Genomic DNA, 13,931 nt, shown 5'->3' with positions numbered 1-13,931 from the left:
CGATTCATATCTAATATATGTATGTATTTAGAATTTCATGAAAAAAATTAAACTTAACTTTATATTACATTCACACAGACATGTACTTCGGAGAATTAAACCCTTAAAATTGTCTGAAAAATTATTAGTTATTAAGTTCTAAAAATAACTGAATAATATTTAATTTTAACAAAGTTTCTTTTTCCCATAGATTATATTTTATCATTTAAACATAAGCATAGTCTGTAATTGACTATTTCAAATTTTAGTTTACCACACTTTATTTAAATTATGTAATATGACTTCTAATTATAACTTTATTAAATTGCATTTTTTTTTAATGTGTTAAATCCATTAATTGAGTTTCGATCTTTTTTTTGCTATGGCGTCCTCTACTGCACGAAGCTGTTTTAATAATTCCTCCCGTCGTGATTTTTTTAGATCCTTTTCGGAATTTATAGAATGTGTTGGTGATGTAGCAAGTGCTGATACTCCTACTGTGGGTTGCTTTTTAATTTCAATAGATATTGGTGATCTCTTTTTTGTCGGTTCCGCTGAAAATATATTAGAATATATTACTATACATATTTATATATATTTCAATTAACATATAACGATAAAATTTTCTTCCATTGGCAATATTATAAGATCTCAAATTAGCTCGATAGACAACACTAACTTTTTCGCAATTGCAATAAAATACTGCGAGTATGTTAAACTTCTACAATCACTGATTGACCCGAACGCACCAAATGTTTGTTCCGCATTTAGCGAGTCTTTAGTATTACCCTAACTATTTATTTGCATACCGGATCAAGCCTACTCGTCTAAAATCCTGTCCTCTCTTGTTCATCGCCAATTTTTTGTTGAAATTCTTTCGACTTTTCTTTATTGTTGATAAAAAATTATCAGATGGATGGAAATGTAAGCAATGCGATCCGTTGGTGTAATATTGAGGATTTCTACTTTTCCCACTTACCACCCTCTTCAAATATTTAAGCGTAAATGGATGATTCGATTGCTGCTTTTTCACAAGACATCATCAGAAACAAACCATTGCCAATATTTATAAGTATGTGGAGATTAATTTTGAGGTCGCGTACATATTGTAATGATATTAATTTCGAAATTAACTGAACATGCATGTATATAATTTATATACAATTAAATTTTAACAATAGTTAACAGGACAAGTATTATGAAAATTATTAACAAAAAGCAATATGAAGTCGTCATGGAAGCAGAAAGGTTGTTCGGTATTTCGAGCATACTGTTGGTGCTTACTAGCATATATGCTAGATTGCGAATGCAATAACCTAGTCTAAACTTTATGTATAAATTAAGCTCATAAATATTAACAGCCCTGAACCCATGGTGTATTTTAAAATCTTTAAATGATTTGGAATTAGATATTTTTATAAATACTTTTATAAAAACGTGGTTATCTTACAACATTATCAAATACAGGATTTGTTACTATTTCCCACTTACCTTTTTTAACAGATCTACGTTCATGAACTAACTTATCAGTTCTAGAACGTTTAATGCTAGGCCGTTCCCTGGAGATTGACGAACTGTCAGAACTGGACGAACCAGAATCTGAATCCGAATCGCTTGAATCAGATGAATCTGAAATGACAACATAGAACTTGTTTATAACGAAAATAAAACTAACGAAATATGACAAGTTTTCCTCTATAATCTAGGCAAAATATTATAAAATGTGCTCAAAATTTATTGTGGAATTGTGAACACATTTTTCTAATATATTAGGTTTTAAGTAATTTTGCAAAACATTTGTTCAAAAACTATTCTTATATATGAAACGCTATTTCGTTATGTACCCGCAGAACGCCCGAACCGCTGTATGGAAAGACGTGGATTTACAATATTATTCGTTTATTCCAGTAAAAGGTCCTAAAGAAGGTTTTTTTTTACAAAATCATAGTTCCAATTGTGTTCCAAAGAAGTTTTCGTACATTTCGCTTTTGCTGGCAACTTCTCTTTCTTAATTACAATAGGGAACATTCTTTATAAAGGTACTTTGCTAAAGTGAACAAGTGAGCTAGCGGGATATTTCAGTGGCTCATTCGAAGAGAGCAATATAAATCATACGCGGAACTAGCCGCTTTCCTTGAAATTATTTCTTCGATGTGCAAAGCTACTGGCGACTGAGCTAAAAGATACCGGATATATCAAAGCAATATGTGACGCGATTTAATATTTAAAAATGTATGTTCATACATGAAAATTTTACAAAAGTAGCGGTTGGTTGGTTGGTGGAAACCAGACTTTTACTTGTATAATAGACTGTAGACTTGTATAATATCAAAACAGAAATTCGCACTGGCAGATGCATCATGGAGGAAGGCAAGTGAGAAAAGTTCTCTGATCGCCATTCACCAGAAACGATTATTTTACATATGGCTCAAGCAGCTCACGACTTCCGGTTTTAGACCAAGAATCCTTTGGGTAGTCTAAGAACATCCGTTCGAAGGCGAAATATCCCCTACACAGGGTTGTGCGCGGGGTTTGGGCCCCGCCACGTAAAAAACGACCCCACAACAACGTCAACCTCGAAATCCAACGCAGGATATCTCTTGCCAACAGGTGCTACTTCGGACTAAGTCCTCTCTCGAGGAACAAAAACAAAACTCTATAAGTCACTCAATATTCCCGTCCTGTTATATGGTGCAGAGGCATGGACGATGACAACAACTGATGAGTCGACGTAGCGAGCTTTCGAGAGAAAAGTTCTGCGAAAGATTTATGGTCCTTTGCGCGTTGGCCACGGCGAATATCGCATTCGATGGAACGATGAGCTGTACGAGATATATGACGACATTGACATAGTTCAGCGAATTAAAAGACAGCGGCTACGCTGGCTAGGTCATGTTGTCCGAATGAACGAAAACACTCCAGCTCTGAAAGTATTCGACGCAGCACCCGCCGGGGAAAGCAGAGGAAGAGGAAGACATCCACTTCGTTGGAAAGACCAGATGGAGAAGGACCTGGTTCGCTTGACATCTCCAATTGGCGCCACCTTGCGAAAAGATGAAACGACTGGCTTCGCTGTTCGGCTATAACCGCGTAAGCGGTTTCCACGCCAGTAAAGAAGATGCATCACCAGGCATTGTGGCTACTTTGTTAGATGATGGGTGAACGACGCACAGCCATTCATAACAAACCAAACAGAACATGTAACATAAAAAAATAACGGAATAGCTACAGTGTTGAAAAAAAGTTTAATCACAATTTGAGGTGTGTACGTAATATCCTTGACAAACACGCAATAAAAATATACTGTCAGTCCCAAATTCCACGCGAGAGCAGCCGTGGGTTTAGGCCTCGTTAAAAAATAAAACACTCAAAATTTCATTGAATTTTGTTGCGTTTGAATATTTTTGCATAGCTTTAAAACAAAATGGAACATTTACTCGATTTTGCTGGGTACTGTATATAGAATATATTTAAGACAAGCAAATTTAGGTATATAAAGTTATGTCAACTACCTGATCCAGAGGAGCTCGATGTTACCCGATGTCTGGATTTGGATTTGTCCGATTTTTTCGTTGGTGCTGCAGTTTTCTTTCGTTTATGCATTGGGCTATATGCACTTCTTTTTTCCATGGTAGGAGATATTGTAGCTTTTCTCTTAGCATTGGGAGAATGCCGAGTACCTGAAATTGAGGTATATTTTTTTAAATGTTGAAGAAGTAAAAAACAATTTTAAAACTTTCTAAAAGTGATTTGAAAAATCTTTGTTTTTTCTTCTTGTTTTGAAAAAATTAAAATATCTTATATATGTAATTATATTACTTACTATTCTTAATTATAATATTATTATAATTATCATTGAGGTAAATCAGCTAAAGCATTAGTTGAAATGTTCTAATTAAATGTAAGGACAGTGTCCAAAATAATAAATCGCAAACACAAAGGATACAAAGATCAATAGGGAAGCAGATTGAAATGCAGCCTTAAAGTGTTAAAGGAGGAATATATGTATGTTTACTCACTTGGAGAGTGACGTGGGCGGCGAGGCATACTAGGGGATCGAGCAGAACGTATTCCATGCCTACGTGCAGGCGATGCTTTATGAGAACTGTTATAACGTCGTCTGTGTCCTGTCGGAGTAGACGAACGACTACTTTCTGAACTTGTATCAGATCGGGAACTGCTTGAAGATGAATATGAGGAATTAGTACTATAACTACGCCGATCATGGCGGCGTTTACTACTATGGTCTCGAGATTCTCCACGCAGGCCTGGTGATCTCATCCAAGGGTCACGCCATTCATCCCCACGACCGACGGGCTCAACACGCTGTACAATTACTTCCCGAGTAGGGCGTACTCGTCTGTCATCTTCGTATTGAGGCATGCGATGAGGAGGTAACTCACGATATCTTGTAGAACGACCATATGAATCCACATCATCATATGCAGCTGGTAATGGCGGTCCACGTGCAAAACGCTCAGTAGGACTGTACATACCTAGTGGTTCTTGATATAAACTATGTCGACCATAGGGTGGAGCAATCTGTGCATTAAAAATTTAACAATTTTTGCTTTTTACAATTTCACTCTTGTTACTTACATCTTGAGGAGAGCTTCTTTCCTTCAAATAGTATGCGTCTTTTTCTATTTCATCTGGAGATAGAGTCAAATTCATTTTCTTATCCTCGAAATCCATATCTTGCTCTTTTCGCTTATTTGCTTTGCGCATCATTTCTTTCGCTGTTCTCAATCCACGTTCCCAAGCACTTTCTATAACGACAGGAGCATCAGTTGTTGCGGCTCTTGGGTCATGGTGTGCACCATAAGCTGAAGGTGGATGCTGTAAACCTAAACGGTGATGCAATGCTGGACGATCGGTGCGAAAATCATGATAATCAACTGTATGAGTGGGATAATTTGCGCTCCGGGAAGCAGACGGACCTGTTTGTGTTACGGGAACTGGGCGTACTAAATCAAACATGGTATAATTTCCTTTATCAGTTACACCAGGATGAAGAAAACGACAGCTCATTCCCCATGTACATTGACCACGTGTATAAAAGCGACACACTGGTTTGGGTTCCGTCTCTTCCGGACGTTTCTCATCTTCATCTGACACCTCTCCTTCTTCTAACTCTTCTCCATCCTCTGCTTCTCCATCAGATTTTGAATTTTTCGCCCTATCATTGCTTGGTTTACTTTCCTGTTCATCTACAAGCTTCTCATCATCTTTACTTATGTCTTGGCATTCACCTTCTTCAGCCTCAAAGTCCAAAGCATCTTCATCATTGGGTTTGACCAATACTTCTATCGGATCAGTTTGCCTCTCGTTTTCAGCCAAATTGGTATTTCCATCAATTACTTTTGACGTTTCGCCAGTCTTAAAATAATAGATTAGGAAATTCAATAAAATTATAAGTTATTAATTAAGAAAATTGAAAAAGCAATTGTTAAACCAAAACTTGAGCTAATCCAAAGCAATAACGTATATAAAAACAAATAGAAAAAAGTTGACGAATATAAATTATATTTCTACTGTAACTGTGGAGAGAATCGATGTTATTACGTAATAAAATTACAATTTCAAATAATTATTAAAATCATAACAATTTCATAAATAAAAGTGCTACATTTAAAAGTACCTTTCCTTGAGTTTTAATTAGATCTAGTTTTTGGCGCAAATCGGTTATAACAGCATTCTGGCTATTTTCGGTTTCCAAAGAGTATATTACTTCTGAATTGGTTTCTTTGTGGCCTTCTTGATCTAAATTAATTGATGCTGAAGACACGTTTGTAACTTCGTCCTCTACAGATGGCTTACTACTGTTCAAAACAGATTCACGTTTTTCACTCTCCATATCGCTCACATCACTCAATTCCTCGTGGCTTATATTTTGCACACTATTTCGGAAATTAGAATTTGGGCTGTTACTGCGACTGCTATTTGATGTTACACTTGAATGTCTCGAGCTCCGTGGAGACTTCGTGGGCTGCGGTGACCCAGAACGGCTTCCTTATATTCAAAGAAAATTTCAAACTTATAAAACGAACATTCAATAAACATTATTTTATCATATAATTTGGAATGTTAAACTCCGAAACCTTAAAATTAAATTTAACCTTGTCAAAAAAGGGGATTAAAAATCAATAAATTATAGTGGAACGATTTAATAACTACTCAAGTTCTAAATATTTGTAATGATGTCAGCAAAATACGAGTACCTGCAGGTGTGTACATGAAAATAGTAGTGCAACAACTTCTTATATTTAAAGATGCTTCTGCATATACTGACTTGCCAGTCAACAAACGTGATTATTTTTTGGTCAAATAAGGAATACATAGCTACGATAAGTAAATGTATTTAAGGAATTCAATAACTTTCTAACAAACAATTTATTGGAAAAAATAAGACATTTTTCTAACAAGAAGCATGTATTTGTAGTGAAGCTGAGGAAATTTAATAGAACATATGGAGAATTGAAGCATTAGCACATGCAATGTAGAAGAGTACCTCTTTTGACGAAAAAACACGTGGCTGCAAGAACAAAGTTCGCAAAAGGACATTACAATTAGCCATCTACAAAATGGAGGAATGTACTGTGGAGAGATGAGAACAATGCATTGGAAAGGATCGGGGTAATGTGTGACCAGCGTAGTCACCGGACTTGAATCCGATCGAAAATTTATGGTAGTGTTATTAAACTAGTTGTAGCAACAGCAAATTCATCAAGTGGAACAGTTGTAAGGGGCCGTGGGATCAAACCCCCATGGGCGGATGTCATGATATAAAAGAGTTTACGGAACATCGGTGTATGGATGTACCTATTAAACAAACAAAAGCTTTAGAATCACTTATTAGTCAAGCGAAAACATTTACTAATTGAACGTTTCACAACAGTCGGGTCTAAATAATCGGAACGGGCCCAGATGAAATGCTTCCTGTCGCTACAATAACATTTACTATATGAAATTTTAAATTTGAACTCGTTTTTTGTTTTTCCTTCTACAAAGTAGTCACTACTGCTTTCGTGGAGATACTATTCTTTTAAGTTTTTTTTTTTATAAATCTTGTTAGTAAAAAATACATATATATTGAAAACAAAACTCTGTATATGCGTAAAAATGGCTAAAAAATTACTTTTAGTTTGGATTTTTAACCTTTTTTTTATTTTATATTTAGAACCCACCAGCACTACTATTTCCACGAACACAGATATGTATGTACCTAACTGAATATTTAAAAAAATTCACAAACTATTCAATCAAGGTATTATACAAAATTTTAAGTGACATTACAGATGCATATTATGAAACATGTTTTGACAAGAATAAGATATTTCAAAAAACATTTGACATTTTGGAGGCTGTTTATTTTATTAAGACTGCATTGGACAACTTAAAGATGGAAATAATTAAAAACTGTTTTTTAAAAGCTGGTTTACAAAAATATTCACATATCGACGTTATCGGCTTTGATAAAGCATTCAAATGCAAATCTGAAAGGTCAGTATTCAAACGATTTTTTGTTAATCGACGAAAATGTTAATACAGAAGTCATTAATATTGATATTAACATAAAATGTTATTTAGGAATCATCTGACAGAAAAACCGCAGACTTAAATGAATAATGTGCCCAGAGGGGGTCAAATTAAATCGTATTCTAAAACACCAGAGTAACTTTACCGCATTAAAAAATTCGTAGACGACGTTATTGATCATTCCAGTACGTCAAAACTTTGGAAAGTCATCTTGAAAATTGTTTTATAAAATAGAATCAAGGAAAGTTGTGACAATATACGATAAACAATTTTTTTAAACTCAATCAAAAAGTACGTACACAAAATAAAATTTGTTGTAACTATGATACATCTCTCAGTAAAAATTAAATATGTAAATTAAATTACCAAAAACCCTAATTTATTTAAGAAGAAGTATTTACTTTAGTCAAATTTATATTCGTCCACTCCTAGTATAAACGGACCAAAATTGTAGAAATGTCAGTGTCCGGTTGCAGGAGATATTTAATTTTTATTTTAAACTCTTAATTTTCAATGCAAAAAAGAAAATATTTCTCTTTGAAGTGAGCAAATTTAGAATTGCATAAAGTTATTTAAAAAATGTATTGTAAGTGTCCACACTTACTTACATTTGAAAACATCATTAATTTATATTTCCTTTTTAATTTTTTTTAATTTATTTGTACAATGTTTTAATCCACTGTTATACATAAAAAAGAGAGGAATATACTATATATCTTGCGCGAGAAAGTTTACACACTTTTGACTCAAATTGACGAAATAAAGAACATATTTCATAAAAACTGGCCCCTGATCCTAACCGTTTCGCTTTCATAAATACCGAACTGGAAGTTTAACAAATATTGTCCAATGTTGAAATAAAATCATTTAAAATTAATTAAAAATACTGTAACTTCCTAAAATTTACTATGCGTATGTGCATCTATCGAGGTACATATATTAAATACTATAACTTACTTCTGTTCGATAAATTATCTAGTGGTGATTTAATACCATCATTTTCATTATCACTAGACGAAGAAGATGATGATGAATTAAAGTCAGATTTTGAAGAAGAATGATTGGAGCAACGAGAATTTGTCCTTGATAGTTCTCGCTCTTCCGCATTATCAATTGCCTCTATATTGGGTGCATTCGTAATTTCATTTACTGGTTCCGGTGAAGATCGTGAATTCTCCGTTGATGATGATGATGAGTTTGACACCGAAGACCCGGCATTTGAATCATCCGAATCCATATTTTAATAAATTTTTATTGATGCCACGCGAAAACTGCAACGCTGCGAATGGAGACATTTGAACATATAATAAATAATATTATCGATTAAACCTAAGTTTTTATTTGTTAACTTATATTCATCATCAGTGTCTTTATAACACTTAAAATCCGATCTCGTTTCCTAAATAAAATGTCTACAGCCGATTGACATTTTTTGTTCTAATAAATAAATAGATAACTCAACAATTAGCCTCCTTCCTCCAGACCGATACGAGGGATGCAATCCGCATAGGTGTGCAATTAGCCAAATCATAAGAGGCAAGAGAATTTTCTAAGTGTGGAGATTTAAAACTGCTTGTCTACGGAAAAACAAAATTTCACAGCAACCATTTAAGGTTAAGTTAGAGTAAAAACTTAATGATTTTATTAGGAGAAAAAATATCTAAGTATATTTAATAATGATACTTGAGTCTGATAAATCAAATCTGCATGAGAATTAAAATCATGGCATATGGGGCAGAAAGGTTCGTTTAGTTCTAAATCAGATTTATATGATTTTAAAGGATTACGCCGCATCTTCTCAAGCAATGTACATTGCTAACAATCTGTCAAATACATTGCCATTGGTGTTGACAATGTCCTTGAGTCGGCATTAGATATCAATCTCGAAATGGCGTCGGGTAGGTATATTCAAGCTGAGATAGAGCACATTTTTATGAGAATGACAAACTTTATGTGGAAAATAAAAAAAAAGTATAAATGTACTTTTTTCAACAACCTTTAAAATATAATTAATGATATTTGCATATGCTAACAAATACCATTAAAGTATTGCCCATAGTATGTATGTATTTAATTACTATTTCATATGTTTTGTTAAAATTTATGATTATTATTATATTAAAAACTCCCTCTAAATGTTGCGTCTTCAAAATTTTTATGGTAATGAAACCGCTCTGTCGAAGCACTACCATGACAGTAAATTGCTAACAATGAATGGCATGCAATATATTTAGACATCGATTGTTAAACATTGACAATATTGCTAGCAATCCAGATATTTAGCAATTTTAAATTGCTTGTCGAGATTCCCTTAAAGGTGTAGTCAGAATTTAAAAAAGTAATATCTTATAGATATTCTCTAAAATTTCAAGAAAAATCGACAAATTCTTTTCGAGCTACTTGATAATTAGTAAAACTGCAAATTCGTCTTCCACAAAACCAAAGTACACTCAAAACTATATTTTTTGAACTGATGACTTCTGTAGCAAGTCGAAACTTCATTTATGTTGCTATGCCCTGGGTGACCCTTCATCTATATGATTTCTATTAGTTAGATTATAACTATTAGTTAATGAGATATAGCATTTTTGTGAAGCAACAGGGAAAACAACCGTTGAAAAGAGATTTGCTAAGTTGGAAAGAGGCGAAATGAGCACCGAGGACAATGAAGGCAGTGGACGCCCTAAAGAGGCGAAAGCTCTGTGCAAAGTGGGTGCCTCGCAAGTTCATAATCTAACAAAAACAACGAATTGCTACCTCTGAGGAGTGTTTGAGTGCTCTTTAATCGTAATAACACCGAAGTTTTGCGTCGGTTTGTGACAATAAAAATACAGCTCCATCATTTCACACTGCAGTCCAATCGACAGCATTATAGTGGATTGCACATGATGAACCGGTCTTCAAGCGAAAAAGTCCCCTGGCAAGGTTATAACATCAGTCTTTTAAGATGCACGCATAATATTCATCGACTGATTACTGAGCCTGTTATAATCCATTGCACTGTGCATTTGGTTGCAGTTCTATTCTACTATTCCAAATATTAGCAATTGTATTATTTCTGAGAAAGGATCAGTTTTAAATAGTACGCCATACTTCATCGTTTCCGTTTAAATATTGCTCGCTAGAGAGCTGCGATAATAAACTCGTCCGGTACTGCCGCAAACGGTAGGTCCCAATGTAATATCTTCGAAAATATTCATTTAAATCAAATGCTGTACAGGGCCATATGGATCTACATATATTAAATCAAAAATGTATTTAAGGTATTTAATTGGATAACGAATAATATGTCGTGAAAAGTAGATGGCAAAAGAATGTTATTGTGGGATATCCATAAGAGATAGACATATACCATCGCGGAGTTTTCTGTAGACCTTTTCAATGGGTACTTAGTACATTATTTTGATAAATTTCGTAGGGTTCAGCCTGCGTTAGCAATGTAAACGAAAAAAATTTAATTATTCGACATCACATTAGAAACCTCAAAAATAACAGTTTACAGTTAACAACTATTTAATGGATGTTATTATACATCTAAACCGTCCTCTTCAATCACTCTATCTATTAAAAAAACGCATCAAAATCTGTTGCATAGTTTTAAAGATTTAAGCATACAAAGGGACATAGGGACAGAAAAATCTACTTTCTTTTATACTATGTAATGAAGACAAAACAATTTTTAAAAATTTAATTTTTCATGTCTTCCTCTACACCTAACCTCTAAAGCTAATAATCTAAACTGCTACTTAGAGAGCCGGAAAAATCATTTCATCTTCGCAGAAGAACTACACACTGTTATATTCAGGATTTTTATTATATTATGACAAACTTGGGGCTGTAGATAGATTCGTAAGTTTTAACGACTAGTGCATGAAGACGGTTTAACATAGATTGACTGCCATACTTTAAATTTCATTGCGAAGTTAATCCTCTTGGTAATGCCGTCTTTTGAGAGGAGGGCTAGTGGCGTCTCTTTTTTTGTTGAGACGAGATTACATTACCACATCAATACATTAATAAAGATATTCACTGAAGAAATCTGGGTTGATAACAAAAAGTAATATTTTTGACTTACTTTATCGAAACCTTTCTAAATTCAGTAAAACTAACGTTAGTAAGCTCATTCTACCCAGAAAGCATTGATATGATTCACAAATTCAAGCGTATTGATTGCTGATTTCTCTTTACAGAATAAATAAAAAACAATACTATTATCATATTATTACTCAGGACTCGACCTATATCACACAATTTTATTTTATCCCGTGTTGATTAAAGAGATATAAATTTTGATAAACTAACCAGAAACCTTAAATAAAATAAAATTCAAGGTATGAATATTTCCAGCACTTGGTCAAGCGATCGAGAGCAAAATCGTCGGGCCCTTATTATGTAAAAATAAATAATATCACGAACTGAGTTGGTTTAGATATGCGCGTCAGTTCGTATATACACGAATTGATAACTAAGTTTTTGAGATGTTTATCCTTTTCTCCTCAAGAAGCTGTTCACTTACTGAAATCAGGATATCGAACACTATAGCACATAGCTGCCATTCAAACCCAACGATCAAAATCCAACTCTTATATGGAAAGATTTTATATTGAATTTAACAAATACATATATTTTCGAAATTCTACAGTATCCCATAAAATTGATTTAGTAGTAAAATTTTATGGGTTAGTAGTATATATGTATGTATATCTACTATATACTTAATAAAACAAATAACGTTAGATATAGAACCCTTCGAGTTAAAAAGTTTTTAACAAAAACTACTAATAAATTTGAGTGGACGAACTTGAAGACATAACATAATAACATGAAACTTCTTGTTTTATTATTGAAAATTTAAAAAACAACTGTCAGTGTTGCTTGTATTTCATTCGCAATAGATTAAAATTGTCCGTTTTTAACAATGTAGCCAACGAAATGCAGCTAACTCTTATATTGAATAAACGTTATTTTTTCACTATTTAATATAAAATAAATGAGTAGAAACGAAATTATGAAGTGTTAGTGGATATAAAAATTAAAAATATAAGTGTAAAATTCACTGTAAATAGGAGAAACACACATTTTAAAAAGTTGAATTTCTGAACCTTAAACGCAAATATCTCAAAAACCATAAGTCAGTGGCTATATTTATATATACTATATGTATATATTTTCTTGATCTGGAGGACCTCCTCTATCCGTACACACCCATTTTAAGCAATTGGGGGATGCTATTCTAAAATTTACCCAATAAAGCGCTCACGGAAGACAAAAAAACTCGTAATTACAACTACATATATAACATTATTCAGTTTTTCCAGATGAGTAACAATTGTTGGTTTTATTATTTTTTTTTTGGTTTGAAAACAGTGAATTTGCATATATCAAGCAAGATACCCATGGAGTCTATTATCAATTCTTACCTTTAAAATCATATAAAACAATGTCTTCTTTATGCCACATATTGAATATCTCCCTTTTAATTGTCATAACCTTCATTATAAAACCGGCGCGTAATACCGATGAACACTTTTTACACTGCACTTTTACTAACCACAGATATACTATTTTCACGACTTGACTGTTCTCGATTTTTCACAAACGCACATAATACACCGCAAATTTAACTTGGAAGCATTTAAGACATTACTTTAGTTCATTTATTTTTACATATTCAACTTGGTCGTATGTATAACGCATCTCTGCAAATCGTATATATTTTACTAAATCTTTATTTAAAAATCGGTGAAAACCTTCGATGAATCCTTACCTGGAGCGTTTTAATAACTAGAGCAATTTTTCAGACGAGTTATATGAAATAACCGTTTTGTTATTTCCCCAACAAAACTACGACAAAATAATTTTTTGGTAACTGCTCTTCTCAATATATCAAAAACTGAACGTTTTCTAGTTTTTCTCAAGCCAGTCTAAAATAGTGCCATTCGCATTGTTAATTTAAAAACATGGCTTCTCTTCAGTCTCAGGGTTGCTTAGTTCAATTGATTTGGTAATCAGTACTACCAATCACAAACTTAAAGTCGCTACACTAGTGCCGGTTCACATATAGCGACTTTTGTCGCCCTACGCTGTCATTTGTCAACGAGAGTTGAAAAGACGAAAGGCACAGAATGGATATTACCCGGGCAACATTCTTTTTGGGCAGGGATTTGGAATAGCATCCCCCCATAAGGTATGTACAGTTTCTAACCATTTATTTTATATTAAATTGTACAAAAATAACTTTAATTCCATATTAAACTTTATTGAAAATCCATTCATTCATATATTTCAATAAGAAAATTGTTGCAAACAATCAAAAAATTATTGTTACCATATTTTGTAATGGAATAAAATTAAGAAAAAAATATTATGCAGTCAGTACAAAATTTATTATATGATGAGTAATTCAAAATTGT

At 33.3% G+C, this 13,931-nt stretch overlaps 1 protein-coding gene across 2 annotated transcripts; it reads right to left on the bottom strand.

Moving 5' to 3' along the window:
- Positions 1-228: 228 nt before the first annotated feature.
- LOC126758237 (zinc finger CCCH domain-containing protein 18) lies at positions 229-13,502 on the bottom strand. 2 transcript variants are annotated; one of them, XM_050472391.1, is made up of 9 exons: positions 13,286-13,502; positions 12,939-13,217; positions 8,476-8,797; positions 5,621-5,991; positions 4,579-5,358; positions 3,999-4,521; positions 3,492-3,659; positions 1,471-1,608; positions 229-533 (listed from the first exon to the last, which is right to left on the bottom strand). In XM_050472391.1, exons 3-9 carry the CDS (start codon positions 8,753-8,755, stop codon positions 334-336), a joined length of 2,460 nt encoding a protein of 819 aa, XP_050328348.1. In that variant the 5' UTR covers positions 8,756-8,797; positions 12,939-13,217; positions 13,286-13,502; the 3' UTR covers positions 229-333. The 2 variants fall into 2 exon arrangements, with proteins under 2 accessions (XP_050328348.1, XP_050328347.1); XM_050472390.1 differs by lacking the exon at positions 12,939-13,217 and having other exon boundaries at positions 13,286-13,501.
- Between the last annotated feature and the right edge of the window lie 429 nt (positions 13,503-13,931).

This window comes from Bactrocera neohumeralis, chromosome 5, assembly GCF_024586455.1.
Source record: "Bactrocera neohumeralis isolate Rockhampton chromosome 5, APGP_CSIRO_Bneo_wtdbg2-racon-allhic-juicebox.fasta_v2, whole genome shotgun sequence".
NCBI classification, from domain to species: Eukaryota; Metazoa; Arthropoda; class Insecta; order Diptera; family Tephritidae; genus Bactrocera; species Bactrocera neohumeralis.
This window is presented reverse-complemented; position numbering and strand designations above follow the sequence as displayed.